The 27,628-nt window shown below is 38.6% G+C and overlaps 2 protein-coding genes and 1 long non-coding RNA gene across 4 annotated transcripts; 2 read left to right on the top strand and 1 right to left on the bottom strand.

The window, feature by feature from the left end:
• Nucleotides 1-1,723: 1,723 nt before the first annotated feature.
• LOC148733774 (techylectin-5B-like) lies at nt 1,724-5,089 on the top strand. Of its 2 annotated transcripts, none has more exons than XM_088759065.1 (5): nt 1,724-1,929; nt 2,717-2,934; nt 3,145-3,235; nt 3,585-3,971; nt 4,703-5,089. In XM_088759065.1, exons 1-5 carry the CDS (start codon nt 1,818-1,820, stop codon nt 4,855-4,857), a joined length of 963 nt encoding a protein of 320 aa, XP_088615191.1. In that variant the 5' UTR covers nt 1,724-1,817; the 3' UTR covers nt 4,858-5,089. The 2 variants fall into 2 exon arrangements, with proteins under 2 accessions (XP_088615191.1, XP_088615190.1); XM_088759064.1 differs by having other exon boundaries at nt 4,598-5,089.
• Nucleotides 5,090-13,336: 8,247 nt separating this feature from the next.
• On the bottom strand, nt 13,337-16,100 carry LOC148733773 (uncharacterized). The gene is made up of 2 exons (XR_016000840.1): nt 15,943-16,100; nt 13,337-13,838 (listed from the first exon to the last, which is right to left on the bottom strand). It is a non-coding gene; the product is annotated as an uncharacterized LOC148733773 (long non-coding RNA).
• A 5,978-nt stretch (nt 16,101-22,078) lies between these two features.
• Nucleotides 22,079-26,307, top strand: LOC111347691 (ryncolin-1). Its single transcript, XM_088758033.1, has 5 exons — nt 22,079-22,092; nt 22,545-22,595; nt 22,803-22,852; nt 23,215-23,592; nt 24,036-26,307. Exons 1-5 carry the CDS (start codon nt 22,079-22,081, stop codon nt 24,290-24,292), a joined length of 750 nt encoding a protein of 249 aa, XP_088614159.1. The 3' UTR covers nt 24,293-26,307.
• The last annotated feature ends 1,321 nt before the right edge of the window (nt 26,308-27,628 follow it).

Below are 27,628 nucleotides of genomic sequence, written 5' to 3'. Positions count from 1 at the left end.
AACTAAAGCAAAATTAATGTAACCCAGATTACTTTTGCTCATTCGATTGAACAATTGCGTTATCCAACGATTTGATGATGTAAATTGGCCACCGTAAAGAGTTTCAAAGCTGACCTTTCGGGCGTTAGCCCTTCCTCGGAGCGAACGGGGCTGAGCGAACTGAGGAACTCGTCCAACGCCCATCTTTTAATTCTTGCTTTCTGTGATCATTATCTTCAATTGATTATGGATCAAAATCATTTACCGTGTCAGCATTGCAAATTGCTTTTATAAAAAACAAGTCTTTTTCTCAGCCTCGTGATTCGTGCAATATCGGTTTTCGCGTGCAATTTGACGTGGAATTCCCTCGTCTGGTAGTGAGTTTTCTCATATAATTGAGTCCGCTTTTTGTGCATTGTTATGTGGAATTTTCGAAAATGTTGGTTGGCTATGCTAGAAGTTCACCGAAACTTGAACAGGGACAGACATCATATTAAGCTTGGGAAGTTATTCGGACAGCTGGACCTAAAGTTCTCTCGAAACTGAAAAACGAGATCACTCCGCCTATTTTACTTTACGAAGATAAACAAAGTTTGGCTTCTACGATCATAATAATTATTTCCATTGAAACTATTTTCGCAGTAACTAGTTTATATAAGGATAATTATGAATCTTGTTTCTAGAGCAAGATAACTGCTGTGCACCGTCAGCGGTGTCTAAGACGATCGAGAGGGATTAGAAACTTGCGATCTAAGCTTTACGGTCTACGCGAAGTTGTGCGTAAGGTAAATTAACCTAAACTTGCTGCGAGAATAAGCTTAAAAGGATGTCAAACTTGTTTCATAAAGAGGGGTGTACCACAGCGAATGTGCATGACTAGTGCAGTCGCGTATGAGTTGAAACAGCTTGGATGTCGTTTATTAAATTTCCTTACGGGTTCGCAATCAGTTTGTATATTAATTGAAAAAATTATCGCTTCTTCAAAGGAAAACCTTCGATCTACCGCTAGGAAACGAATTCAAAGATTCAGGCGTGAACCGGTTAATTAAGATTGGGGGTAAACCTCTTGCATTGGATGGGGAGAATTCGTGAAGTTAAGGGGCGAAACCCCTCGTTACTTTTTCCAGTGCATCCCCCCCCCCCCCCCCCCGCAAACAGATGTTAAGGATCCAAATAAGAGAGCACTAATTTTGGGAGAGAGGATCATTGTTTGAATCGAAAATATTATTAAACTCACGGAAAGGAGGCCGACGCACCGTCGACGAAACATCTTTCGTCATGCCTCACATCTAATCTCAGACAAATATATCAGACTGATGCGTTGAACAAAATTTCCAAAATATGTCAATGTTCATTTTTAAGACTAGATGTTTTCGTTTTTTAATGTTATCTATGTGACTTAACACTGACAAAAATCCATAAAATCCCCCAGGTCCACCCAGGAATGGTGCAAAATAAACTATATTAGACTCCAAACTTTGCATATATTTTACGTGACGACAATATGGTTGACTGTCAGAAGTTCATTTTCGACCATCCCGGTTGCCAGTAATGACCCCAAAGCATTCATAGGAGAGGTCTTGCTTCGTATTCCCTTCTTTACAAAACCTATTATGACCAACCATCTATAAAAAATAGACTAAAAGGCCCGATTGTTTTACATTGACATAAATAATTAAAACGGCTATCAATAATAAAGAAAATTCATTTTTTTAAAGCATTTTCTCAAAAGCAAATTGATCCAGTCCTCGTGGAAGTACTGGGAGGCGACGATCTATTTTTTTTTTCTCCCAGAAAGTTCTACAGTATTCTCAAACGCCTCGCAGAGGAGCAATGCCATGCAGGCTTCAATACCTCAATTGCTTTTTGTGACTTGTAGGATATTCCTGATAGTTTGGTTTGTTGTGGCGGACGATGACTTTTGTGGAAGTATTTTTGAGGCTCAAGTTGGTAAGTTAAGGCTACCGTGCACCTTCAGGGCTGTCTCGCCTGCAAGCGATGTAGCGCGTCCGGTTTAAACTGTACATATCTAAACCCCCATATCAAATTAAAGCTTATAGGACTGGCTATCAGACTATACCAAAAATTTTGAAAAAAATGAATCGTCGAATTTTTCACGATTTCTAAATGCGAGCGCCCGAATCACCTTTTAAGAGCTACAATTCAAAGGGAATTCGTTCGATTGCTCTCAAATTTTGACAGTAGCTAGTTTTACATATAAACAACAAAAGCATGTCTCCGAATTTATCATTTCTAAATACTTTTTTTTTCAAGAGCGATTTTTGTACGATCAATCCACATTTTTTTAATCCTACTTCAAACATTTTCTGTAACTTTTCACTGAAATTGAATATGGCAAACCGCAGACACGTTTTTTTAGCGCCTTGGCCCCGGAAACGGAGGAACACATCAAATAAGCGAAAACCAAAATTCGCTTTAACATGTAACGTTCAAAAGGTGATTCGGGCGCTCGCATTTAGAAGTCGTGAAAAATTCGACAATTCATTTTTTTTCAAAATTTTTTGTATAGTCTGATAGCCAGTCCCATAAGCTTTAATTTGATATAGGGGTTAAGATATGTACAGTTTAAACTGGACGCGCTACATCGCTTGCACGCGAGACACTCCTGAAGGTGCACGGTAACCTTTAAATGCTCGTTTCAGACAAGCTGAATTACCCTAGGAGTTCTTGTTTGTGAATCAGCTAATTGCGCGCACAAACCTTTCTCAATTCGCAGGTCATGCCTTAGTTGGTCACGTCACGAACAAAACTGATGTTCTTGACGAGTTTGAATGCCAGCTTAAATGTATGGCAAATAACAGTTGCAAGTCGTTTAATATTCATCCCAAAGGCAATCATGCAAAATACATTTGTGAACTGAATAACACAACTCGGCAAATGAAGCCGGGTGATTTTAATCGGAAGAAAGGATCGACGTATTTTGGCTCTGTTCAGGTCAGTTTAAAGTATATTTTGTGATAATTATATTTTCAAGTTAGATCTGAGCAAGGCCTCGCCTATGTAAAGGATAGCTCTAAACACTCTTCCGCCCATACCTCTATAAATGCTGTGGAATCATTAGAGATTAACGAAGCGTTTTTGCGTTTATATAGCCATAAAAAATTAGGGAAAGATTTCTAACAAGCACTAATTAACCTGACCCAGGCCACCTGTGCCGACGTATCCAAAGAGCAAAAAAGACAAACAAAGAGCGGCAAGTGTAATCCGGGATATTTTGGAAAATGGTGTCATAGACGTAAGTACTACAACAATTCTCTAACTCTGAACTTCAACGAAATTTTCTTGCTATATTTGGGAAATTCGGTCGCTTGATCTCCGCCGTGAAGTATAAATTATCATTTCAACACAGGTCCGAAATCCGAGAAAGTTGTAAACATACCTAAACCGACATTTCACACAGCTTACAAATACAACATTGGAGGGGAACAAACTGATGCGGGGCAAGCCAGTAAAGGGTTCTGGGAAATCAGACCTTTCATTGCAAAATATTTGGTGTATTCTTTCCTTGGAGATGATATAATAGATTTAGTGTTTTCTATCATAAGCTGATTCCTCTTATTAATTTATTTACATTATTGATTTAGTGGTTTACAAGAACTGCGCTGAAGCCTACAAGTCTGGCGACAAGATTGGTGGTGTGTACAGAATCGATCCCGATGGTTTGGGAGAAATTGAAGTCTTCTGTGATCATAAAACAGCCGGCGGAGGATGGACGGTGTTTCAGAAGAGATATAACGGCGCTGTAGATTTCTTCCGCACTTGGGATGACTACAAAAGGGGCTTCGGCAATATGAAAGGCGAGTTTTGGCTCGGACTGGACAAGATTCATCGCCTGACGGCTGCAAGCAACAATAAAAAGCTTCGTGTTAACTTGGAAGACTTCCATGGTGAAACAGCGTTTGCAGAGTTCAGTTCATTTTCTGTGGCGAGTGAGAATGCGAAATACCGGCTGAGTTTGGGAAGCTATTCAGGTACTTATATAAAATTTGACTATGATTTTACTATTTTTAACGCACACCTAGACTACTCACTGGGCAGCTCGAGGGAATAGCAAAGTGTTCACCCTTCTCAGTTCAAGGTTGTTTGTCGAATTCTCCTGTTAGTGGAGGCCTATGGTGTTAATACCATAAACAAAATAATACATGGTTGCTTGTAGATGAGGAATTTCCTTTCTCGTGTTCAACTTGATATCTCATGAGTGACCGCAGCGGAGTTTGCATAAGTTAATCGTTTAATTTCAGCAAAGTTATTTTCGAGTGTTTGGAAATCCTGATCAAACCCAATGCTCGATTTTTTTTTAAAGTAGCTTTTTAATCGCGCCTCGGGAATAAAACAATATGGAAATGATCACCAATTTTTCTACAAGTCGGCAAGTTTGTTGTTGTTATTTGAATTAAGAAATGAGTTCACTAGAGTTTGATGCTTCATCAAACTCAAGCGTTTGATGTTATAAGAAACTCGTGGATAGCGCATAATTCCAGCTTTTCAGTGGGGTTTCAAATCACGTGCAAGTGACGAAATTGGCGTGTCTTGGTTGGATGATCACCATATGAATAATTAATGAGTTTGAGAAGAATTTTTAAAACTTGATTTTCAGGCACGGCTGGAGATTCTTTCAGTTATCATAATGGCTCAGCATTTACCACCAAAGATCGGGATAATGACGCCCACCTAAGTGCTAACTGTGCCTCTTCTTTTAAAGGAGCCTGGTGGTACAATCATTGCCATCGCTCAAACCTCAATGGCTTGTATCTTAAAGGCAAATCCGACAGTAAGGGAGTCTCTTGGTATGACTGGAAAAATAATCGTGAGTCTCTTAAGAGGTCTGAGATGAAGATTCGCCCAAAGGACTTCTAAGGTTCAGTATCGATTATTCCGTGTCAAACAAAAGATGAGAAGAAAGAAACTACAAGGAGAGTAACTCTAAGTAGGCTTTTGCTATAGTTGTCTTGCTGCTGTTCTTAAACAAATCACAAGTCGGTAGGTCGTGATTCAAAGTTAGAGCTGCCGATAAAGCCTTCAAAAGAAAAATTGTATATTTGCAGCTGAGTTTGTAGTCTTAATAAAGGCGAAACATTGTTATGCAAAAGAGAGTCAGACGCGTTTTGCTTGTTCCTTTGTAAAACGTTTTTTGTATCGGTGTACTTCTTGGCATTTTTTACTTGATTTCGTCTCATAGCTTTTGAGCAATGAGTAATTACTGAGCAAACCTTTAAAATTTGCGTAATCGCTATAAAAAAAGTCATAAGGCACGCACAGATTTAAGACGTGCGTAAATATTGAGTGCGTTTCATATAAACCCTTCTAATAATTCTTTATTCTGTAGAATCGTCTGTCCTTTTCGCCTGTGGAAATAGCTTAGTCAACCATTTTTCTAAAAACCTCCTCCAGAAAGTCGACGGAGGATACATGCTATCTACCCATTCGGTTTATGACATTCACATCTCGCTACCCACGAGCCTTTGGAATCAAAAAGACGAGAGACAAAGTGCAAACGGTTGCGCGGTTGGTTAAAATTTTGATAAAAAAGTCGACAATTGCCAGCTAAAGTGAACTAAACCTACGTCGCAAATGGGTCCTTCTTCTAAAGGTACAAATCTCAATCCATGCACAGCTGTTGTTGCAAAATTCGAGCCAGTTCCTCTCATAGAACAACTGATCGGATCTAGGTTGCTAGTGCTATTCTCTAACCGAGCAAACGCCGGCGAAATTTCAAAAATCCGTATCACCCCAGAGGAAATTGACTTTTTTGTGGAGAGGATATACATTTATTTTAATTTATAATGTAGAGCAGGAAATACTTGTCTGATAAACAGATGCTGAGCATGCAGTACAAGATAAAGGTGCATTTATAGCCACTTAATTTTCAAAATATTTTACTTTTCATCAAACGCATGCTCCAGATTCTCGATGATGAAGTTTTGATGAAGGAGTGAATAGGCTAGGTTAACAAGGTCAAAAGGTATGAATTTGAACAAATGGGGGTTTGAAAAGGTCAAAGTGTCAACAATTTTGTCGCTGATTGTAGGTCTGAACAAGACCTCGCCCATAATGTACCTGTGAACTTAGAGGGAAAACGATCCTCTGCATGTCTTAGATGAATGTTATCGTGGTAGTATCAAAGATTCGCGAAGAGTTTGCGTGTTTATGTAACCATTAAAAATTTAAAGAGGAACTTCTACAAACCACTAATCAACCCGACCTAGACCGCCTATGTTGACGTTTCCCAAGAGCAAAAATTAAAGTGCTACTGAAACGAAATTTTCGTATCTGAAATATTTGCTCTAACCTGTAGTTTTGAATATGCTGATCATCATGAGATAATTTGCTTTGGCTAAAAAGAAGCGAAAGATATCTTTTTTAACAGTTCAAATCAAAAATTTTACACAAAACCATGTCCGGGCCCTGGTACCGAGCGAAATGGATTGATGACGTCACTGGTTGTGTTCACTCCGATAACGTTGTTTATTTCGCTCACTGTTTGTTTGTATTCGTGGGCGAAGGAGATGGCAGATATTGAAGTTTTGTCAAGTGAATCTTCTTCTGAACGAAGCGAAGTTGTCTCCAGTAGCGAAGAGGAAGATGGTGACGTAAAATGGGGTTGACAGGCCTACACGACTCCCAAGCGTGTGTTTAGAGTAGCCTATTCAAAGTTTAGCCCTCACGAGTATGTCTTTGAGCGACCGCCCTCTTTTGTAAGATACGAGCGGCGGATTTTTGTATAGTTCGCTCAGTAGTGGTTGTGTTTCTATTAAATGCCAGTTTTTCATGAGAATTTGCTTTATGTGTGGCACTGAGTACGCACATCAGGGATTGCGTCTTTTTCGAATCGTTCGCCTTTGTAGATGTACTATTAGATCTACTTTGTAGATGTGCTATTTTTTTGACTGTCTCGATCGTTAAGTTGTCTTGATTGCTTTCAGCTTGCGTCACGCGCGCTGATTCGATTGTACTACAGTTCTTAGTGTTCAGTGCTCCAGCCGTTTTGGCTCGTTTTCTTTTCTTTATTTCGGTATTAAAACGACCGATTTCACGTTCATAGAAGCACATGATCGCCTTTACTGTTTCTTGCTCCGCGTTGTTAAGGATTTGCTTTATCTCATTTTTGAAATCCTCATCTGCTCTTATTTTGGCCCTCGCCCTATATTGTAGGGATTCTGGGCATGTTCTGCGAGGCATTTGGTACAGAGGGATTTGTTCGTTATCCTCAGACTTGTCGAGTAGATCATCTTCAGTGGCGGTGTCGTATGAGGCTTCCATGTTTTCTTCATTCTCTGAATGGCATTGCTTTGGCCCGGGGCCTTTAGTAGCCCATCTACCGTTATAATGTCTTTCGACATTTTCTGTAGATGGTCAAGCAAGACCGCGGTTTCGATCCTAATCTTGTGGATCTCGTCAGTTTCCGATTAACTAAATAGACTGGTAGAGATTCGTTCTCGGTATCAGTCGGGAATTTTGCTCCCTATCCAGGCGAACCTCTCGCAGATAGCCAAGATGCCGATGTGGCGGCCGATGAATAAGACGAGGATGGCATTTTGCCCGAAATCCTGTTTTTCGGCCTCCCAACATGCAAGCCACACACCATGCTTTTACCCTTCTTTCACAGAAGTACACAACCAGTGACTTCACAGGGCTGTTTTGGCCGCGCCAAGATGGCCGCCAATTTTGATCTCAGCCGGTGAACTTCGAATTGTTAAAAATGTACTTTCCGCTATGCTTTGGCCCAAAAAAAGTACACAGCGTTTGCAAATAACGTTCAACCTCTATAATATTGCAAAAATCTCGGATATGAAAATTACGTTTCAGTAGCACTTTAAAGGAAAACAAATTAAGAGCAGCTAGTGTCATCCGGGATATGCTGGAAAGTGGTGTCATAAACGTAAGTATCAATTAAGTAACATTTCTCAAACTCTGTATTGCGACGAAATTTTCTTTGTTATATTCTCCCGTGAAATATCAATTATTACTTCAACGCCTGTTCGAACACCGAGAAAATTGTAAACATACAGAAATTGATTTTAGGGAATATATTTTCTTATTGAGGTCCCAAGGAATTGTTTCGAATTTTGCACAGGACTTTATAGGCTTTTTCTGTGTATGACATTACAGTCCTTCGGGGGAATGTTTTCATGTACGCATGTTTTCATAAATAAAAAGAAATTATTCACTTTAGTCAGCGCGTTACCATAAAATTTTAAATGTTTCTCTGAGCACGGTTGGCGATTCTCTCATTTATCATCGGGGCTTAGTATTCAGCACAGATGATCAGGATAATGACTCCTCGCCAAGCAGTAACTCTGTCTCTCTCTATGCTGGCGGTTGGTGGTTCAATGCGTGCGACCGTTCAAACCTGAATGGCCAGGTGGACCACAAGGGAATTATTTGTTGGCACTAGAAAAATAATTTTAAGTCTGTTATGAGGTGTGAGCTGAAAACTGGTCCAAAGGACTTCTGAGGCTCAATGTATATTAAAAAATTATTGTTTGGGAACTTTCACATATAATTCCGCTTGAAGAGTAACGAATGTTTATTTTACCCTCTGTTTCACAACTCTCGCTAATATTTTCACGCGTAGACCGCCCGGTGAAAACTAACACGCAAAAACGAAATAGATCACAACTGATGTTTCCAAGAAAATCAAATTCATTGTGGCGCTGTGTTTACTCACAAGCTCTTTGAGGCTTTACAGAAAGAAATACAACAAATTAAGGTCACTGGGGGCATTTATTCAGCCCAAAATTTGGTTCTCACTACACTTCAGAAAAAGTATGTACCCTGCATGTACATGTGTTCATAATAAAAACAAAGTTCAGTGTTTGCACACAATATATTTTGTACTGACAAAGCCACAAGAACAGCTCCAAGCAAAACCGTCATGATTATGAAATTCAGCTTGAACTGAGTGGAAACAAAGAAGTAAAAACATATCCAGTAAAGGTATTTGCCACGAGTCTGTGCTCCCATTCTTGGGTCAAGGATATATTTAGGGTAAAATGGTGTGTTCTTCAACGTTACACGATGACGACTGAAAAAGGCGCGCTGATCCTTATCGGAGCTACGGACTGGCATACCCGTCAATACTCTCTCTGATAACGCCGTAAACAAGAACAAGTACTTCAACTTTACAACAGTGCTTGGCTTGCGGCCGTGGTCAGCTTTTTACCACACATAATGGCACAAAGAATGTTATAAATACATTTCAGTGTAGCGCGAGTCAATCATAAACCTAGGACTTAGTTCTCGCAATCTTGAGGATAGTAACCATGAAATCCTAGTGAAACGGAGAAACGATCCACGATTCACGAGTAGAAAATTCGAAAAATAACACCTGTTTTTAAGCTATCAGTGATTTCCTTCTTATATTATTTTGCTCAAGAGTAAACTCTTGATTTTGGCGAAAGCAAAAAAAAACTCGCACAGTTGCAATACATGCGCGCACATTTTTTCTAATCGATGAGTAAGCCTACTGGTGTAAAGAAAACACGAATTTCTCGAATTCATTAGTTACTTCTACCCTTCTACACAGCGAATTGCTTTTTTGTTAATTTTATGCTCCATTCTTTAGCACTGAACCTCTAAGAAGCTCAAAAGAATCTTTCAAGTTCCGTTAGACATTATGGATCGGAAATGGAACTACGGCACGATTATTACAGCTATCATTATTAACGTTTCAAAAACTCATTAATAAGTCATGAACTTATTAGCCTATCACACGAGGCAAATCGATCACGTGTATTAACCTCTAAAGCCGGTACAGAATGATCATTCTGAAAAGCCCGGAGAGGGTTTTGATTTCGGTCTCAGGGGAAATCGGGGTACAATTCATAAACAACGAAATCACACTGAATTATTAAATAAATGAAAATATGATTACTGTGATCTTTACATAAAGATCACTAGAGATCTTTATATAAAGATCACGTTAATTATAATACCAAATTATTCCCCAAAAGGCAGCATACAAAAACATTAAACGCAGTAAACAACAAAGTTTATTTTCCTGATAAATTCTTGTTAGAACAGAAATTCGTTCTTTTACAATTTCCCATTGTTCACAACATTTCAAGGAAAAGCTTTCTGAACTTTAACAGCAGCCGAACAAGGAGCACTTTTCCCCTCTGTATGTAATTAACTTTTAATGCATTCAAATCACGTTTAGAAAAATCCCTAGAGAGGCACGGGTCTTTGAAGCTATTTAAAAAACTCGCAACACGTATTTTATCGGGTCTAAAAACACTCGGCTACTTCTCGTGTTTTTAAACCCGATGAAACACTGCTGCTCTTTTTTTAAATAGTACATGAAGCTCTCAATCCGCTCTCTAAGGGAGAGGAGAAAGCTTCATTTGGTTTTTCATTTCGGTTTGTTTGTTTTTTTTTTTGGACGACTATTCTAAGACGAAAATAGGAATCTTACGTGATGCAGTAGATTGGTTGCATGTGACAAGTCACGATCAGCTGTGAGAGAGGAAGAAGTTTTTTGTAAAGGAGAAGTGTATACCTTGTCATTGGAAGACAAAGAACCTCTGTGAGCCGAGTTCTATATAAATATTGTAGAGCTTACCCTGTGCATCTGAAAGCAAAACTTCGAGCCCACCACTAACAATAATGGAAGCGGATAACCAAATCCGATTTACAAACCTTATGGCATATTTTCAAGATTTAAATCGACGGGATAAAAGCACAGTATTTTAAGTCAGAAACCAGTCTGACTCTATAGTATCGACAGGGGCCTTAACTGGTAGTCTTGTAAACATTCTATACAAAGCGTATAAAATAAGCAAATAGAAGTTCTTTTGCGGTTCGAACAGTCTATAAATATTTTTCCTTTCTTTACTGCTATTTTTTTGGAGAGTTTTCATGGGAATTTCCTTTTTTAGAAATGTGATGGCAAGAGATTATAAACTGTTTATAATCTCTTAGCGATGGGATACTTTAAAGACACCTTTTTGTTGTTAGATGGTTGCTACTAACTGAGCCTCGAGTACATGTACCCGACCCAGTTTTCCCGACTTGTGTCCAAGCACTGAATGAAAGTGAGGCAACAGGGCTGAATATTCTTTAGCTGATGAACATTTCTCCAACCATCTGAGGAGTATACAGCTGTGGCATCGTGCCAAATACATGTTTTCTTAACTTTTTAATAAGCAAGGCATCGGATATTATATTTATGTTCACTGAACTTGTTAAAGGTTACATCAAATTGGAAGCAGCATAGGTTTCATTTGAACATAAATTTTAATAATTTATGTTAAAATGATACCTACGAAGGAAACTTTGTCCACAAGGAGGTTGCGCTGGTAACGAGGCCGAGGTCTGCAGCAAGTATTCTTAAAGGCTTCGAAGAGAAGAAAAAACATACAAGGCTTGCGTCTTAATAAGCTGAGCTTTGTGATTTTTGGCATATTTCTTTTAGTTTTGTTCGTTGGGGCAATTAGAGACTTCTGTGGAGCGTTTTTAAGTTTCGAGTTTGTAAGTAATAAAGCCGGCTCGAACCAGTCTAATTTTATCATGTTTACATAAACAAATTGCACCTAAAGACTTCTCTTCGCAGATTATGCCTTACTTGGTCAAGTCATAAATGAGCCAATGGCGAAGGGTGTCGCGTTCTCAGCGCAGTGTTCAACCGAAACACGAAGAGTGTGCAAACCGATGTTTATCTACCTTCAGTGTCGAATGGTGAAACTACATGTAAATAAAATACAGAAAACGATGAAACGAAAACAGAAAACAGAAAATACGACAAGGAGAAAACAATAAAATAATGGAAGAATGAAAACTTTCATGGATGGTGCTGCGATGAATGATAAACTGACAAACTGAGGTAACAAAGTGAAACCTACCGAAACTAAAAAACGCAACACACGAACTCTCAACCGAACGGGCCTGAGAAGCTAAGCTGACCGAGTGGGTCCCAGGGCCCACTGACAAAAAAAAAGGCGGCAAAACCCGTAACAAAGGGCTAACGCCCGAAATGTCACCTACTTACATTCAAGTTGACCTCATTCTGTATAACTTTATTTAATCTCTTAGGTTCTTACACTTTGATTCTCACTGAATACTTCCTCTCACTGACTTGTGTTCATAAACACTCATTTCAACTCTATGCTTTTGCACACTGTCTCAGGACCCCTCTGGATAACAGCCCTTCAGCTAAATGGGCTACCCTCCTTAAATCAAGTTTACTTACTTACTTACTGTCTACACCAGTTCTTCTCTACTCTGCTCTCCACCCTCTACTAAGGAAGCTCCAACGAACATGGTTACGTATTCACTGTTGATAGATACAGGTGGGCATGCCAGCTGGCTGACCTCAATTGGGAGATTAAACATTTGCTATTAGAACAATTTTACGAGACTTTCGAAAGGAAAAAAAAATACTTCATCATAATGCTACCCATTACCTGAATCAACCTCTGACTACGTTGGCCAAAACAACATCTTTCGTTTAGTCCAAAGAAAGGTCGGTAGACAAACTTAGCACGTCCACTTGAGGAAGTTAGACAAGACTGTCACAATTCGGAAACTTATGGCAACAGCGTAAACCTAAATAACTCCGGAACTTGAATTCATATAGAAACTACATTCTAAATATAAACGAATGGCTTAATTATACTGAAATGACTTGCTAACTGACTAACTTAACTAACCATATTCTTAAAAAAACTTTCAAAACTGGAAAACACATTCTTGACTTTGACCCAGGCCACCTGCGTCCATGTTTCCCGTGATAGAAACGAACAGATAAACGGCGGAAAGTGTCATCCAGGATACAAAGGAAAAAGTCATCAATCACATAAGTACTTATTACAATAACAATTCAGTGCATATAGCTACAAGCAATCAATCTGAAGGAAAATGTGGCAGCTTAAAATTGTCAATGAGCCTAGAGACTAGCCAAAACCAACAACAGACAAAAAGCTTCTCTCAGAGGTAAAGTTATGGTGATTATTAAGCAAATGTGGAACCAGACTCCAAAAGATTGATAACAAAGAAGACTACGGCGAAAGATGGTGATGATAATCTTCATGCTGACCAATTGCTGATCAATTGCTTTTAAAAACTAATTCTTAAAAATATTTTCGTTTTCAAAAGGCATGATTTGCAGAGATAAGGATAATTATTCGTTTATGAATCTCTGAGTAGGTTGATAAGAAAAAGCTAAGTTTTATCGACATGGATAAAATATTAGAACCGAATGTTCTACAGAGATTCTAAGTTGCTGGAAGCAAAATTTATTTTCCAGATCCCCATTTAGATTCCGTTAGGCTGTAATCCCAATGACATAAAATCGAAAGTTCTCTCTTGTAGCTTCTAGATAGATAGATAGATAGATAGATAGATAGATAGATAGACGTTTATTATGAAGAATACCTTAATGGCAGCTGGAAGCTGAATTGCAAAGGTGTACAAATTATGTAATAGAACTATACAATAAAATCAAACCTAAAAGGGAACTAATTTACATATACAATTGTAATAAATGTTAGTTAAAATGTCTTGCGCTTGCTGCTCTAAGAGCTCTCTCGAAATTTCCAAGTCTGGCTACAAGATAACTAGAGTTTATAACATCGATCCAGATGGTTTGGGTGAATTTGAAGTCTTCTGTGATAAGATGACGGCTGGGGGAGGATGGACGGTATTTCAAAAGAGATTTGACGGCGCTGTAGATTTCTTCCTAGCTTGGAATGAATACAAGGAGGGCTTCGGCAATCTGAACGGCGAGTTTTGGCTCGGACTGGACAAGATACATCACCTGACTGCAAGCAGCAGCAACAAGTTTCATGTTGACTTGAAAGACGTCCGTGGTGGAACTGCATTTGCAGAATACCAGTCATTTTCTGTGGCAAGTGAGGAGGAGAAATATCAATGAAATTTGGGAAGTTATTCAGGTACAATTGAGTTTTTTGACAACGACTATTCGAGAGCACGTTGCTAATTTGCACCTGCGCAGTGTCTCTTGCGAGCCGAACACGCGTACTTTTTACTTATTGATTGAGTGGGAGGGCCGTAGGGGAAAGTATATTTGACTTGAGGTCACGACGTACTGACCGAGGGCAGCGCAATTACTACAATTGCCACTGGTCACGAGAACGAAAGAAATCTCCGCCGGCGTTATTTTTTTTTTAAAGATTGCTCTTCACTATTATCACCCAGTATGTGGCAGCCAGGCATAGGTGGGCATGTATATGGTCGAAGGCCTTCGGAAAAAAATTTTTGAAAGTGCTTAAAACTCCCTTTTTTATGTACCAGGGAAAGTAGTAAATTTGACACGATCACTATTGAATATCAGGATCGTGGTCAAAAATCTGTAGAATGCAAGAATTGTTTTAAGTTGCTTTTGAAACTTGAATGGAATCATGTAATTATATATCCTCAAACTTTCCGCGAAAGAAACCAAACTGAGAAACAAGACTCTGGCAAAAATTCCTGTTATAGTGGTATTTTATGGAGATCAGCTTGTAAATTGAATCATTTTTCGCGTGAAAAGGGAAGTTTTCTTGAAGTTCAGAAAACACCCGAATTCCAATCACTATAACCTAACTGACATTGATGAATAAATTGCCAATTTTCAAATTACCTGCTCAAACTGTATTTTCATAATGATTGACTGGGCTCTATTCCTGCCAGGCAAATTGTGGAATATTTTCTCATTTTAAGCAAACCGAAATTTGGCAAAATTCTCGCTCTTTTAAAATTTTTCCGACGATTGCATTAAACTAAAACCAAAACTTCACTGATTCACAAACCGATACATCTCACTTTAAAAAGAAATGGAAAAAATATCGTGCAAATTGCTCCGAAGGAACGGATCCTTTTGGCAGCTGGTCTTCCGCGTTTTGGACGGGAAGAAACAATACTTCACGGCATTCCATTGGGAGATAAACGCCAGGAAATTCTGTTAGGAGCAGGCCGAATATAACTGTTCGAATATGCGCTCAATGGTCTAGGTCTATGAAAACCTACATCTCGCTTTGCTAAAAACCGCGAAGCAAACTTAATTGAAATTCTAATGTTGTTTATGTAGCTGAGAGCTGTCATAATCCCTTGCACAGTAACATCAAAGAATGTACTTTACATTAAAATGAAAGTATATTGGTGTATTTGGTTGCAATAATAGCAAGTGTCGTATATGAGAACGATCCTTCAATAGCAAGTGTGATAGACATTGTAAGAAATGCACAACTTTTTTGAAAGACATTTTTTTGGTAGCATATGCCATCTTCAGTCAATGAGTAACTGAGTATGAACAATTATATAGCGTACAGTAGATGAATAAATTATTCATAATATGATGTATTTGGTGTATTTCTCTAAAAACAAAAAAAAAATATCACGCGAATCTCTTCGGAGGAACGGATCCCTTCTTTTTCTAGCTGGTCTTTTGCGTTTTGGTTGACGCCTCCGCCACTAAACCTTTTGCCTTTGAAGAATACAGGAAACCTGTCATGACTGATTGCACAAAAGAATTAAGGAATGCACTTTACATTAAAGGAAGTATCTTAGTGTAAATGGATTTTTGTATTTATGCAAACAGCCTACATTAAATTCTAAACCGTAATTATGGTTGTCTTCTCGCTAACTTTATAGCACTTTCCTGTTATTCAACCTTTAAAATGGCACTAATGAAAATTTATCTTGCGTTCTTGAAGGGCAAAAGGTGTACTGCTGGCTTGAAACGGAAGGATCATTTCTTGTTCAAGCCATATGTCCTCTAAATTGGTGTCATTCTAACCGGGCCCGAAAGACGAGTCACATAAAAACGGCGCTCAAAATAGTCTCCCTCGAAAAAAACAAAAGGGACAGATGGAGAAGGGAAATCCAGCTATCACACACCAAAACGAAACGTGTGAACTAAAATGTTTTTTTCCCGATGAAATCTTAACCAGACATATCTTGCATATTATGACAGCTTCATGGTTACAATATGAATGTTTGTTTTACCAGAATTTGGAGGCCTTTGAGGCAGTATATCGGGCTCTATGAATATTGGTAAAAATTTGGTGATTTGTGTTATTCCTCGTAGACTTCCGGGCTTTATAGTGTGCTGTGGACCATGCTGAGGATATTGCCACAGTGGTATTAATTTGAGACGACCTGTCCTTTTGATCAGCAAACTTGTTATGACTTGAAAATCCTTTTAAAATAGATTGAAAGGCCCCAATCTTTAATTTATACATAATTAACGAGATTATCAAAGATAGATAACCCTAATTAAGACATCCTCTCCATGGAAAATTTATCAAATCGTCGAGGAAGTTCAGGGAGGCGACAAGCAACTTACAGTTTCCTCACAGAAAACTCGCAGGTATTCTCAAACGCTACGCAAAGGTACAACACCATGCAGGCCTTGAAGCCAACCCAGTTGGTATTTCTGATTTGTAGGATACTCCTGGTAGTTTGGTTTGTTGTTCCGAGCGATGACTTTTTTGGAAGATTGTTTGAGACTCAAGTTGGTAGGTTAAATTCTCGGCTTATTCAAGCCGAATTACCTTATGTGTTCCTGTTTGTGCATCAGTTAATAAAGCCTTGACAAGAAAACTTGAATATTTGTAGCAGAGTTTGTGGTCTTAATAACGGTGAAACAATGGCGAAAAAGAATATGCAGTCGCTGTTACATTTATTAACGTTGTTGAAGAGTTTCGATAGTTCTTGAAGCGACGCAAACGTTCCTCGCGTTAAACTTTCAAAAACGAGCTGCTGGAATTTTGTTTGCGAGGCCCGAAGATTTATGTCCATGGAATAAATTGAGTAATGCTTAAGTTACGCTACATATTTATTTGGTGGTTTTCGTAAGCACAAAGAAGTCAAATGAGTTTAGCCTGTTTCTTTGAAATAAATATTCGTAACGGTGTACCTCCCGACAATTTTTACATGATTTCGTTTCATAGTTTTTCAGCAACGAGTGATTGCTAAGTTAACCTCCGAAAATTGCATCATCGCCATGAAAAATTAAGCCATTAGACAAGCACAGATTAAAATGAGCGAAAAAAATTTAGTGCTTTTCACAATAACTCCTTTAATGCTGGTTTATTGTGATGAATCGTATGCCATTTTCACCTGTAAAAATAGCCTAGTCAACCATTTTTCTTAAAAAAAAAGCTGCTCTGGAAAGCAGAAAGAGGATACATGCTATGTACCCATTTGATTTATGATACGCGCTTGTTGAATGTGACATTGGTTATAGCTTCTTCAGCATCTCATATTGAACGCACCTGTGGAATTCAAAGCTACAAACGGTTGCACGTTGTTAAAACTTTTGATAAAATGTTAGCAAGTGCCAGGAAAAGTAAATTTACTTGTACTTCGTTGATGGGTCTTTATTCTAAAGGTAAGAATCTCAATCAAGGTAGAGCTATTGTTGCAAACTGTGTGCAAGAAGAAATGATCCGAACACCAATCCTTTTTTCTTAGAGCAACTGATCGGACCTACGTTGCTAGTGCCAGTCTCCAACCGAGCATACGTCTGCGGGATTTGAAAACTTTGTATCTCCTCAGAGGCAATTTGACTTTCGAGGCTTTTTTTTTCGTTGAGAGCACAGATATTGATATTTTTTTATAATCTGGAGCACTGGGAATACTTCTAACTAGATACGCTCAAGAGAATTTTCATATTCTCTTGATAGCCTTTGCTTAATTTTTGTTATAGCCCACCCATTAATTTTGGCGCGATTTTATTGGTTACTTTACGTCACGGGGTGCAAAATCACAGGACAGTTAGCACGCAATAACCCCCATCCGCGTCGATATTTGTCCTCCGATTTTTTCCGTGAAAAAGAAACAGTCAACACAAGAGTTTCAACTTTTCCGTTCTCCTATTTACATGTAAAAAAGCCAAACTTGTATTTTTGAGCCTAGCGATAGTGACATTAAGCACGCCGTGATAAAACTTAATAGCTGCCGATCGTGTGCGAGCGACGAAGATTGCCTAAACAACCAGCCTTTTATCTGTTTGGTGAGATTCTTCCGCCCTTCCGCTTCGAATTTCTTTACTTTTTGTGCTGACAGTCAGGCTTCTTTTTTATTTCTACTTATGGCATCTGTGCCAGTTCCAGGTCGCTCATGGGGTATGTTGTTTCGCGCGGCCTCGATCCTACTGTTGCTGTATGCGATGTAAAGCGAAAAAAGGTTTGGCAAATTCTTCTTGGAAACCTTTTTTTCTTTCCATGATGGGTCGAGGAGATCTTTGATCTGTGTGAGAATATAAAAATGACCATAGACATCCCGAAAGGTACAAAATTATAACGAAAACCTTTTATCTCCAATTCGTGGGTTCGCGCCGAGTAGTCCATTCCGATCAAGATAGACGTTTTGGAGCTCAAATTAGCTCTGGAAACGAAAACTGCAATTCTCAAAAGCGCAAAGACAACCGCGGCTGGAAAAGGAAAACAGAACTTGTTAACTTCAGGTAAGGCTTTGGGACACTTTGGCTATTATTTGGACTGGCAGATTTTATTTCAAGTGCAAGGGTATTCTTCAATCGAAGATTTTGTCCTTAAATTATTCGAGTTTCAGAATTTTTATCGCAACGATGCGCAATTTCATGGCCTTGAAGCTATGTAAACAACAATGGTGAATATATCATCTGGGTCTCGTAAATGCAAGTAATTCGTTCGGTTGTTGCCTCTGAACGAAATGGAACGGAAGGTTTAATAACTTATTACGAGCTATGAATTGAAAAAAAAAGGTTTTCGTTATTATTGCGGTTATTCTCACATTCGCGCACAGGTTAATGATCACCTCGAACCATCAGAAAGAGAAAAAAGTTTGCAGACAGGCAAAATTAAAGCAATATGCCAAGCTTTTTGGGCTTTGCATCTTCTACACTAAGTGTACAAAAGCAACAAAGATATGGGATCGAGGCCGTGCGAAACAACATGCCACTCGAGCGACCTGGTACTGGCTTGGCCAATCCCAGCGTTCATTCCGACCCCAGTATCAGCGAAATTCACACTTTGGCGAGTTAAAGGATTCAGTTCGAAAATATGTTTTTGTAGATAACTCGCATTCGTATTAATATTTTACCAAAATCTGTTGGAAACTATAGTTTAAATAATAATGTTTTGTTGATGTAAATAAAAAAATTGGCCCATATCCTTATACTAGACTACGAGTAGTCCGTCGCGTAAGCCAAGAAAAAAAAAAAAAAAGAAGTGAAAAATAAATTGATATTAGAGCTCCAAGAATAAGGCGCTCGGAAATAGGGACTACGGATTAAAGAGTTTGAGTTGTGCGTTGCCCTCATAACAAAAAATCTGTCAACAAGCGGTTATACGTGTCAACGTTTGTCAATACTTCAAATGGCTGATGACCAACTTTTCGAGCGCATCACTCATGAAGCTCCTGCGACGCACGGCGTCACTCCAAGAGTTCCTCGCGGCTCGCTTACAGCAAGGTTTTTTTCATTGATATATAGATTATTTTTGACTCGACGGAGGCCGAAATGGAGGGACTGCTCATAGAACAATAATTTATCACAAAGTGCGACAGGTGTTATTTAAAGTGCAATGGTGTGTAAATACAAAATTGGACAGCTTCTTTATCACAAGTGCGACAAGCTAAGTGCTATTTTAAAGTGCAATGGTGTGTAAATACGAAGCGCGACAGCTTCTTAAGGGCGGGGTGGCGCCAGAGCGAATTAGAGTATTTCGAATATACTAATTTGCTCTAATTCTAATTTCTAATCGCTCTAGTTCTAATTTTAAGCAAACCGAAAGTTGGCAAAGTTTTCGCACTGTCCAATTTTACCACGATCGCATCAAACTATAATCCTTTGACCAAAACTTCACTAATTTACAAAATGATACATCTTACTGTAAAAAGAAATGGAATAAATATCGTGCGAATTGCTACGAAGGAACGGATCCTTTTTTCCCGCTGGTCTTTCGCGTTTTGGACGGGAAGAAGCAATACGTCAAGGCATTCTATTGGGAGATTATCGCCAGGAAATTCTGTTAATAGTGGGCCGAATATAAGTGTTCGAAATGCGCTCAGTGGTTTAGTTCTATACAAATCTACACCCCGCGTTACTGAAACCGCGAGGAAAGAGAATGGTAGACAATTACTGGAACACAAACTTAACTGAAAATTCAAATGTTGTTTACGTGGCTGAGAATTGTCATAAACTGATTGCACAATAGCATTAAAGTATGTACTTTACATTAAAATGAAAGTATCTTGGTGTAAATGAATTTTTGTATTTATGCAAACAGCCTACATGAAATTTAAAACCGTCATTATGGTTGTCTTCTCACTAACTTTATGACACTTTCGTGTTATTTAACTTTAGAGTGACGCTAATGAAAATGTATTTATCGCGAGGGGCAAAAGGTTTAGTGCTGGCTTCATTACTTGCAACGGAAGGATGATTTATCGTTCAAACCATATGTCCTCCAAATTGGTGCCATTCTAACCGAACCCGAAATACAAGTCACAGACATTTGATCAAAAACGGCGCTCAAAACCATTTCCCTCGAGCAAAGAAAATTCGGATGGACGAGAAAAATCCTGCTCTCGCACGCCAAAAGTAAGCCGGCGGACAGAAATGATTTTTCCCGATGAAGTTTTAACCAGACATATCTTGCATATTATGACAACTAAATGTTCACAAGTATCACGAATGTTTGTTTTCTCAAAATTTGGAGGCCTTTGAGACACGGGCTCTATGAATATTGGCGAAAATTTGGCGATTTGCATCATCCCTTTGTAGACTTCCAGGCTTTATATAACCAGAAATCTCGGTATTCAATTTGACGGACCGACGGACGAATGAAAATTCATTCGAAAGGCTATTACCGCAGCTTAAATGCTCTTAGTTCTGCAGATTTCATAGAGAGTAGATCGAAAAGAAGGAAAAGCCCTTACTTTCAATGTCTTCACAAGGAAAAAATTTCCAAGGTTGAAATTAAGTTCTAATATCAGACATGGCATTTAATATTAGTTATAGTTTCCTTCAAATTCGCGCTTTTTTTTTTAACCGACTATTTTGTACGGCGGCTTTTTTATCTTTAGGCAATTAAGATGTGTTAAAACAAAATGGTGGGCGAAGAAAAAGAAAAAAAACCGTTCGAAAGAGCATTTTTGCCCAATTAGTGGCTTCATTTACTCGCATCTCGCATTTCTGAAAAATATCACTTTACAAATTGAAAAGGCACCGTCTTAAGGGGTGTTTTTGGAGCGAAAAAACGTCTTCTTTGCGAGTTAAACTTCTTATCTTTCGGAATTGACGATGGGGAACCGAATCAGTGCAACCGTTTCCTCGTAGCAGACTAAAGTGTAAGTTACAAAACGTTTCCCGTGTTCAGTCCGCGCGGGACTGGTAATCTACGTCATGTATTGTTGATATTATGGTATGGACCATGTGCTCGGACCTCGAGAAGTCAAAGTTCGGTCCTAAATGTTTGTTTATTTTTTCTCATGAATGTTTTCTTCACGTTTCCTGCGAGTCCACAAATCTTGTATGTTGTCACTGTAGTATTTTCGTTTCGCTTCGTTTTGTTTACGTTTGTTTCCTTTTTTGTACAGTCAAACCAGATCTTTGTAATTAAAATCTTGTTCGAGTATTCAAGTCTACATAAAGAAACTATGAAGGTAAACCCTATTTTAAGGATAAGAGAAAGAGGAAAGTGCGGTTATTATAGGAGGTTGTTGGAATGAAAACGCCCCGTCTGAAACCAGTTTTTTCTCACTTTTCTTACGATTGAAATACGGTTCGAACTTGACTCTATCTATTTTGCCGGATGAAGGGGAACGTTGAGTTTCTAACAGTAATGGCACAAAATGCAAAATATTTTTATTTCCCCATTATTTCCTTAATACTCCGCAGCCATATCTAATCCACGTTTCCGCGCTTAGCGCATGCTCGCGGCCATTTTGGCAACCATGTTGTAAAGGATTTCTGGTTATGAGTGTGCTGTAGACCGCGCCGAGGATATGGCCACATCATTTTTCATTTGGGCAACCCGTCCTTTTGATCATCAAACTTATTTTGACTCTTTAATTCATTAATTAACAAGGTTATAAATAATAAATAACCTCAATTAAGTAAAGACATGCTATCGAGGGAAAATTTGTCACATCTATGAGAAAGTTCAGGTAAGCAAGAAGCGACTTGCTTTCCTTACAGGGAACTCTCCGATAGTCTCAAACGCTTCGCAAAGGAGCAACACCATGCAGGCTTTGAGGCCAACCCATTTGGTATTTTTGATTTGTACGAAATTTCTGTTAGTTTCGTTAGTTGTGGCGAGCGATGAATTTTGTGGAAGAGTTTTTGAGACTCAACTTGGTAAGTTAAAACTTCGGCTCATTCAAGCCAAATTACCTTAATATGTGTTTCTCTTTGTGCATCAGTTAATTGCGCGCACAAACTTCTTTTCGCAGGTCATGCCTTAGTTGGTCACTTCATGACCAAAAATTATGTTCTTGACGAGTTTGAATGCCATCTAAAATGTATGGCAAATAACAATTGTAAGTCGTTTTATGTTCACCTAAAGGGCAAGCATGCGAAACACATTTGTGAGCTGAATAACAGAACTTGACAAATGAAGCCAGGTGATTTTAAGCGGAAGAAAGGATCGACGTATTTTGGCTCTGTTCAGGTCAGTTTAATGTATATTTTGTGATAATAACATTTTCAAGTTAGATCTGAGCAAGGCCTCGATCATGTATGGGATAGCTGTGAACACTCTCCCTCTCATACCTCTATAAATTCTATGGAATAATTAGGGTTTGGCGTAGCGTTTGTGTTTATATAACCAAAGCAATTAAAGAACAATTTCTAACAAGTTCTAATTCACCTGACCCAGGCCACCTGTATCGACGTTTCCAAGGAACCAAAAAAGCCAAACAAAGAGCGGTAAGTGTCATCCGGGATATTTTGGAAAATGGTGTTATAGGAGTAAGTACTAATTACATAACAATTCTCAAATTCCGAATTTCGACGAAACTGCTTGCTACACTTGGTAAGCTCAGCCGTTTGATCTCCGCCGTGAAGTGCTATTATTTCAACACTGGTTTGAATGCCAAAAAAATTGTAAACCTGCCTAAACCGACATTTAGCACTGCTTACATATATAACATTTAAGGGAACCAAGTGACGCGGAACAAGCCAGTAAAGACTTCTGGGAAATCAAACCTTTCATTGCAAAAAAAGGATTAGCGGATTTTGTCCTTTAACATGATATCATTGATTTATTTACTTTATTATTCATTCTGTAGTTTATAAGAACTGCGCTGAAGTGTTCAAGTCTGGCGACAAGATCAGGGATGTGTACAAAATCGATCCTGATGGTTTGGGAGAAATTGAAGTCTTCTGTGATCATGAAACAGCCGGCGGAGGATGGATGGTATTTCAGAAGAGATTTGATGGCACTGAAGATTTCTTCCGCACTTGGGATGACTACAAAAGGGGCTTCGGCAATGTGAAAGGCGAGTTTTGGCTCGGACTGGACAAGATTCATCGCCTGACTGCAAGCAGTAACAAGCTTCGTGTTGACTTGGGAGACTTCCATGGTAAAACAGCGTTTGCAGAGCACAGTTCATTTTCTGTGGCGAGTGAGTATGCGAAATACCGGCTGAGTTTGGGAAGCTATTCAGGTATACAAGTTGCCTATTTTGTTCTTTTCAATTCACACTTGGACTACTTATTGGGCAGCTCGTATGAATAATAAAGCGTTCATCATTCTCAGTCCAGGGTTTTTTTTTTCGAATTCATTGGTCAGTAAGGACTTATGCATGGTGTCCATATGATAAGCAAAATAGAACATGGTCACCTATAGATATAGAATTTTTTTCTCGTGTTCAACTCATCTCACGAGTGAGTGCAGCGGGGTTTTTATCTGTTTTTTTTTTTTATTCTAAGAAGTTAGGAAAGTAAGTTTCCTATTGAAATACTCAGTAACTTTGTTCGATTTTCCAGCATCATATTGGATGTTTAAGGAATTTCATCTTAACTGATATATGATATTTAAAACGAAGCGTTAAGCCGAAGCATTTGAATTTATCATTTAAGTGATGAATTTTTAAAACTTGGTTTTCAGGCACGGCTGGTGATTCTTTGGGTGTTCACGATGGCTCAGCATTTTCTACCAAAGATCGGGATAATGACGCCATCTCAGGAGGCAACTGTGCCTTTTGGCATAAAGGCGCCTGGTGGTACAAGAGTTGTCATGTATCAAACCTCAATGGCATGTACCTAGATGGCAGGTGCACTTATGGAGTTTGTTGGTATGACTGGAAAAGAAGATATGAGTCTCTTAAGAGGTCTGAGATGAAGATTCGCCCAAAGGAATTCTAATGTTCAATATCGATTACTTTGTATCAAACAAAAGATGAGTAGAGAATGAAAGAAACTATAAGAATGCTTTTGCTTTAGTATTCCTGTTGTTGTTCTTATAAAGAACAACAGCAAGACAACTTTTTTGAATAAATTTCCCCAGCTACAATAGAATTCCAAAAATTTCAAGGCAAGGGATATGTAAAAAAACGACTATTAAAAGCAGGTTCTCATCAAAAGGGTTTACTGAAGTAGTTCCAAAGGTTCAAATAATGGTTGATTTTCAGATATCTTAGAAACAGGATTTAGAGATATAAAGTGTTTATAATCTTTTGGCATAATTTATAGAATAGTTATAAAAACCACTGGAATTTTGGGAGAAATGTGCGTTGATGATTATGCAAATTTGTTCACTCATCATTAACATTTTAAACAACTGCGCAACCGTTTGCACTTTATCTCTCGTCTTTTGAATTCTAAAGGTGCGTTGGATATGAAATGTTGAATTGGCTCTAGCCATCTCACATCCAACAAGCGTGTGTCATAAACCTAATGTGTAGATAGCATGTCTCCTCTTTTGGCTTCCTAGTGCGGCTGTTTTGAAAAATGGTTCACTAGACTATTTCCACAAATGAAAATGACATACGATTCTATAGAAGAAATTTTTTTCTCGCGAGATTACTTCACCATTTTTCATTAAAAAAACGGGAAAAACTTCCGCTAAAAAATTAAACTTGACATGGCAACAAGTGAACAAGCCGATGAAGATCTGCCTACTTTTTCTTTGGGAATAGATTTTTTAACTCCCGAGAAAGAACCCAGAGAAAGGGAAAACAAAACAATCAACGCCGGCTTCATCTCGTCTCGCAACTCTAACTTCATTTCCACGCACGCCTATTTTCATTACCAACATGTGCCAAGTTTTTAACTTCTACAATCATAAGAGTTATTCCCATTGAAAGGCTTTTTCACAGTAACTAGTTTATATAAGGCTAATTATGAAACTTGTTCTAGAGCAAGACATCTGCTGCGCACCGTCAGTGGTGTCTAAGTTGATCGTCGGAGGGATTAGAAACTTGCGATCCAAGTTTAAGGTCTACGTAAAGTTATATGTAGGGTGAAGTAACATGAATCTTTTGCGGGGATAAACATAAAAAAGTGTCACACTTGTTACATAAAGAAGGGTGTACCATAGCGAATGTGCGTTTCTCGTGCAGTCGCATAAGAGTTAACACAGCTTGAATGTCCATGTTTATCAAATTTCTTTACGGTTTTGCAATCCGTTTGCAGATTAATTTAAAAAAAATTATCGCTCTGTCAGAGAAGGAAAACTGTCGATCTATCGCTAGGAAACGAGTTAAAAGATACAGGTGTCAACCGTTTAAGGTTAGGATAAACCTTTTACATTTAATGCGGAGAATTTTTCAAGGTATTAAAGGTATTACTTTTTCCAGTGCGCCTCCCTCAAACAGATGTTAATGATTCAAATAAGAGAGAACTAATTATGGGAGAGAGGATCATTGTTTGAATTAAAAATATCATTAAACTCACGAAAAGGAAGCCGACGCACCGTCGACTAAAAAACTTTCGACATTGCATCCCACTTGATCTCAGACAGATATATCAGGCTGATGTGTTGAACAAAATTTCCAACATATTTGAAAGCTGACTTTTAAGACTAGGTGTTTTCGTTTTTTTGAATGTTATTTATGTTATTTAACACAAAACTCGATAAAATCCCTTATGTTCTCCCAGGAATGGTGCAAAATAAACTATATTAGACTCCAAACTTTGCATATATTTCAGGTGACGACAGGATGGTTGACTTTCAAAGTTCATTGTCGACCATGTCTGGTTGCCAGCAATGACACCAAAGTATTCATTTTAGAGGCCCTGCTTCGTATTCTTTTCTTTACAAAACCTATTATGACCAACCATTTATAAAAAATAGACTTAAAAGGCCCGATTGTTGTATATCGACCTAAATAATTGAAAGGGCTATCAATAAGAAATAAACTTTATTTTTTTTAAGCGTTTTCTCGAAAGCAAATTGATCCAGTCCTCGTGGGAGCACTGGGAGGCGACGATGTAATTTTTTTTTCTCCCAGAAAATTCTAAAGTATTCTCAAACGCTTCGCAGAGAAGTATTGCCATGCAGGTTTCGATACCTCAGTCTCCACGGTGAAGTATCAGTTGTTACTTAAGCACCTGTTTGTACTCCGAGAAAGTTGTAAACATACCTGAGCCGACATTTCACACTGCTCACATATCATGAACATTAAATGTATGGAACCAAACCGATGCGGGGAAGCCAGAAAAGGCTTCTGGGAAATCAGATCTTAAATTGCAAAAATAGTCTGCAGATTTTGTCCTTTAGAGATGAAATAATTGATTTGGTGTTTTCTTTCATAAGATGAAGCCTCTTATGAACTTATTCATATTATTGTTGATTCTGTAGTTTACAAGGACTGCGTTGAGGCGTTCAAGTTGGGCGACAAGATCAGTGGTGTGAACAACATCGATCCCGATGGTTTGGGAGAAATTGAAGTCATCTGTGATCATTAAACAGTGAGCGGAGGAAAGACGGTGTTCAGAAGAGATGTAACGGCGCTGTAGATTTCTTCCGCACTTGGGATGACTACAAGAGGGGCTTCGGCAATCTGAAAGGCGAATATTGGCTCGGACTGGACAAGCTGACTGTAAACAGCAGTAACAAGCGTCGTGTTGACTTGGACGACTTTTATGGTAAAACATGAGCGTTTGCAGAGTACAGTTCATTTTCATTTTCAGTGTCGAGTGAGAATGCGAAATACCGGCTGAGTTTGGGAAGCTATTCAGGTAAAATTGAGTTTTGCTTACTTAAATTTGCCTAGTATTCTGTTATTTACACCTGGACTACTTACTGAGCGGTTCTTATGGATAGCAAAAGCATTCATCATTTTCACTCCCAGGTTGTTTGTCGATTTGTCGAATTCTCCAGTCAGTAAGGGCCTAAAGTGTTTATATAATGAGAAAAATAATGCACGGCTGCTTGTATGATGAATTTTTAAAAATTGGTTTTCAGGCACGGCTGGTGATTCTTTTAGTCGGTTCGTGATGGCTTAGCATTTTCCACCAAAAGTCGGGATAATGACGCGCACTCAAGTGATAACTGTGCCATTTATCGTAAAGACGCCTGGTGGTACGAGAAATGACATGACTCAAACCTCGATGGCTTGTACCTCAAAGGAAAATCCGACTGGGAGGGAGTTATCTGGTAACACTGAAAAACCAATCCTGAGTCTCTTAGGAGGTCTGAGATGAAGACTCGCCCAAAGGACTTCTGAGATTCAAAATCGATTACTTTGTGTCAAACAA

This window comes from Stylophora pistillata, chromosome 4 (assembly GCF_964205215.1).
Source record: "Stylophora pistillata chromosome 4, jaStyPist1.2, whole genome shotgun sequence".
Classification (NCBI taxonomy): domain Eukaryota; kingdom Metazoa; phylum Cnidaria; class Anthozoa; order Scleractinia; family Pocilloporidae; genus Stylophora; species Stylophora pistillata.
The sequence above is the reverse complement of the archived record's forward strand: the minus strand, read 5'-3'. Positions and strand labels throughout refer to the sequence as shown.

Coding starts and splice junctions, on each gene's coding strand:
- LOC111347691 (XM_088758033.1), top strand. Junction 22,853..23,214: donor AAAAAGCCAAACAAAGAGCG/GTAAGTGTCATC, acceptor TTCATTCTGTAG/TTTATAAGAACTGCGCTGAA. Junction 23,593..24,035: donor GAGTTTGGGAAGCTATTCAG/GTATACAAGTTG, acceptor CTTGGTTTTCAG/GCACGGCTGGTGATTCTTTG.
- LOC148733774 (XM_088759064.1), top strand. CDS start 1,818: ATGCAGGCTTCAATACCTCAATTGCTTTTTGTGACTTGTAGGATATTC. Junction 1,930..2,716: donor TATTTTTGAGGCTCAAGTTG/GTAAGTTAAGGC, acceptor CTCAATTCGCAG/GTCATGCCTTAGTTGGTCAC. Junction 3,972..4,597: donor GAGTTTGGGAAGCTATTCAG/GTACTTATATAA, acceptor CTTGATTTTCAG/GCACGGCTGGAGATTCTTTC.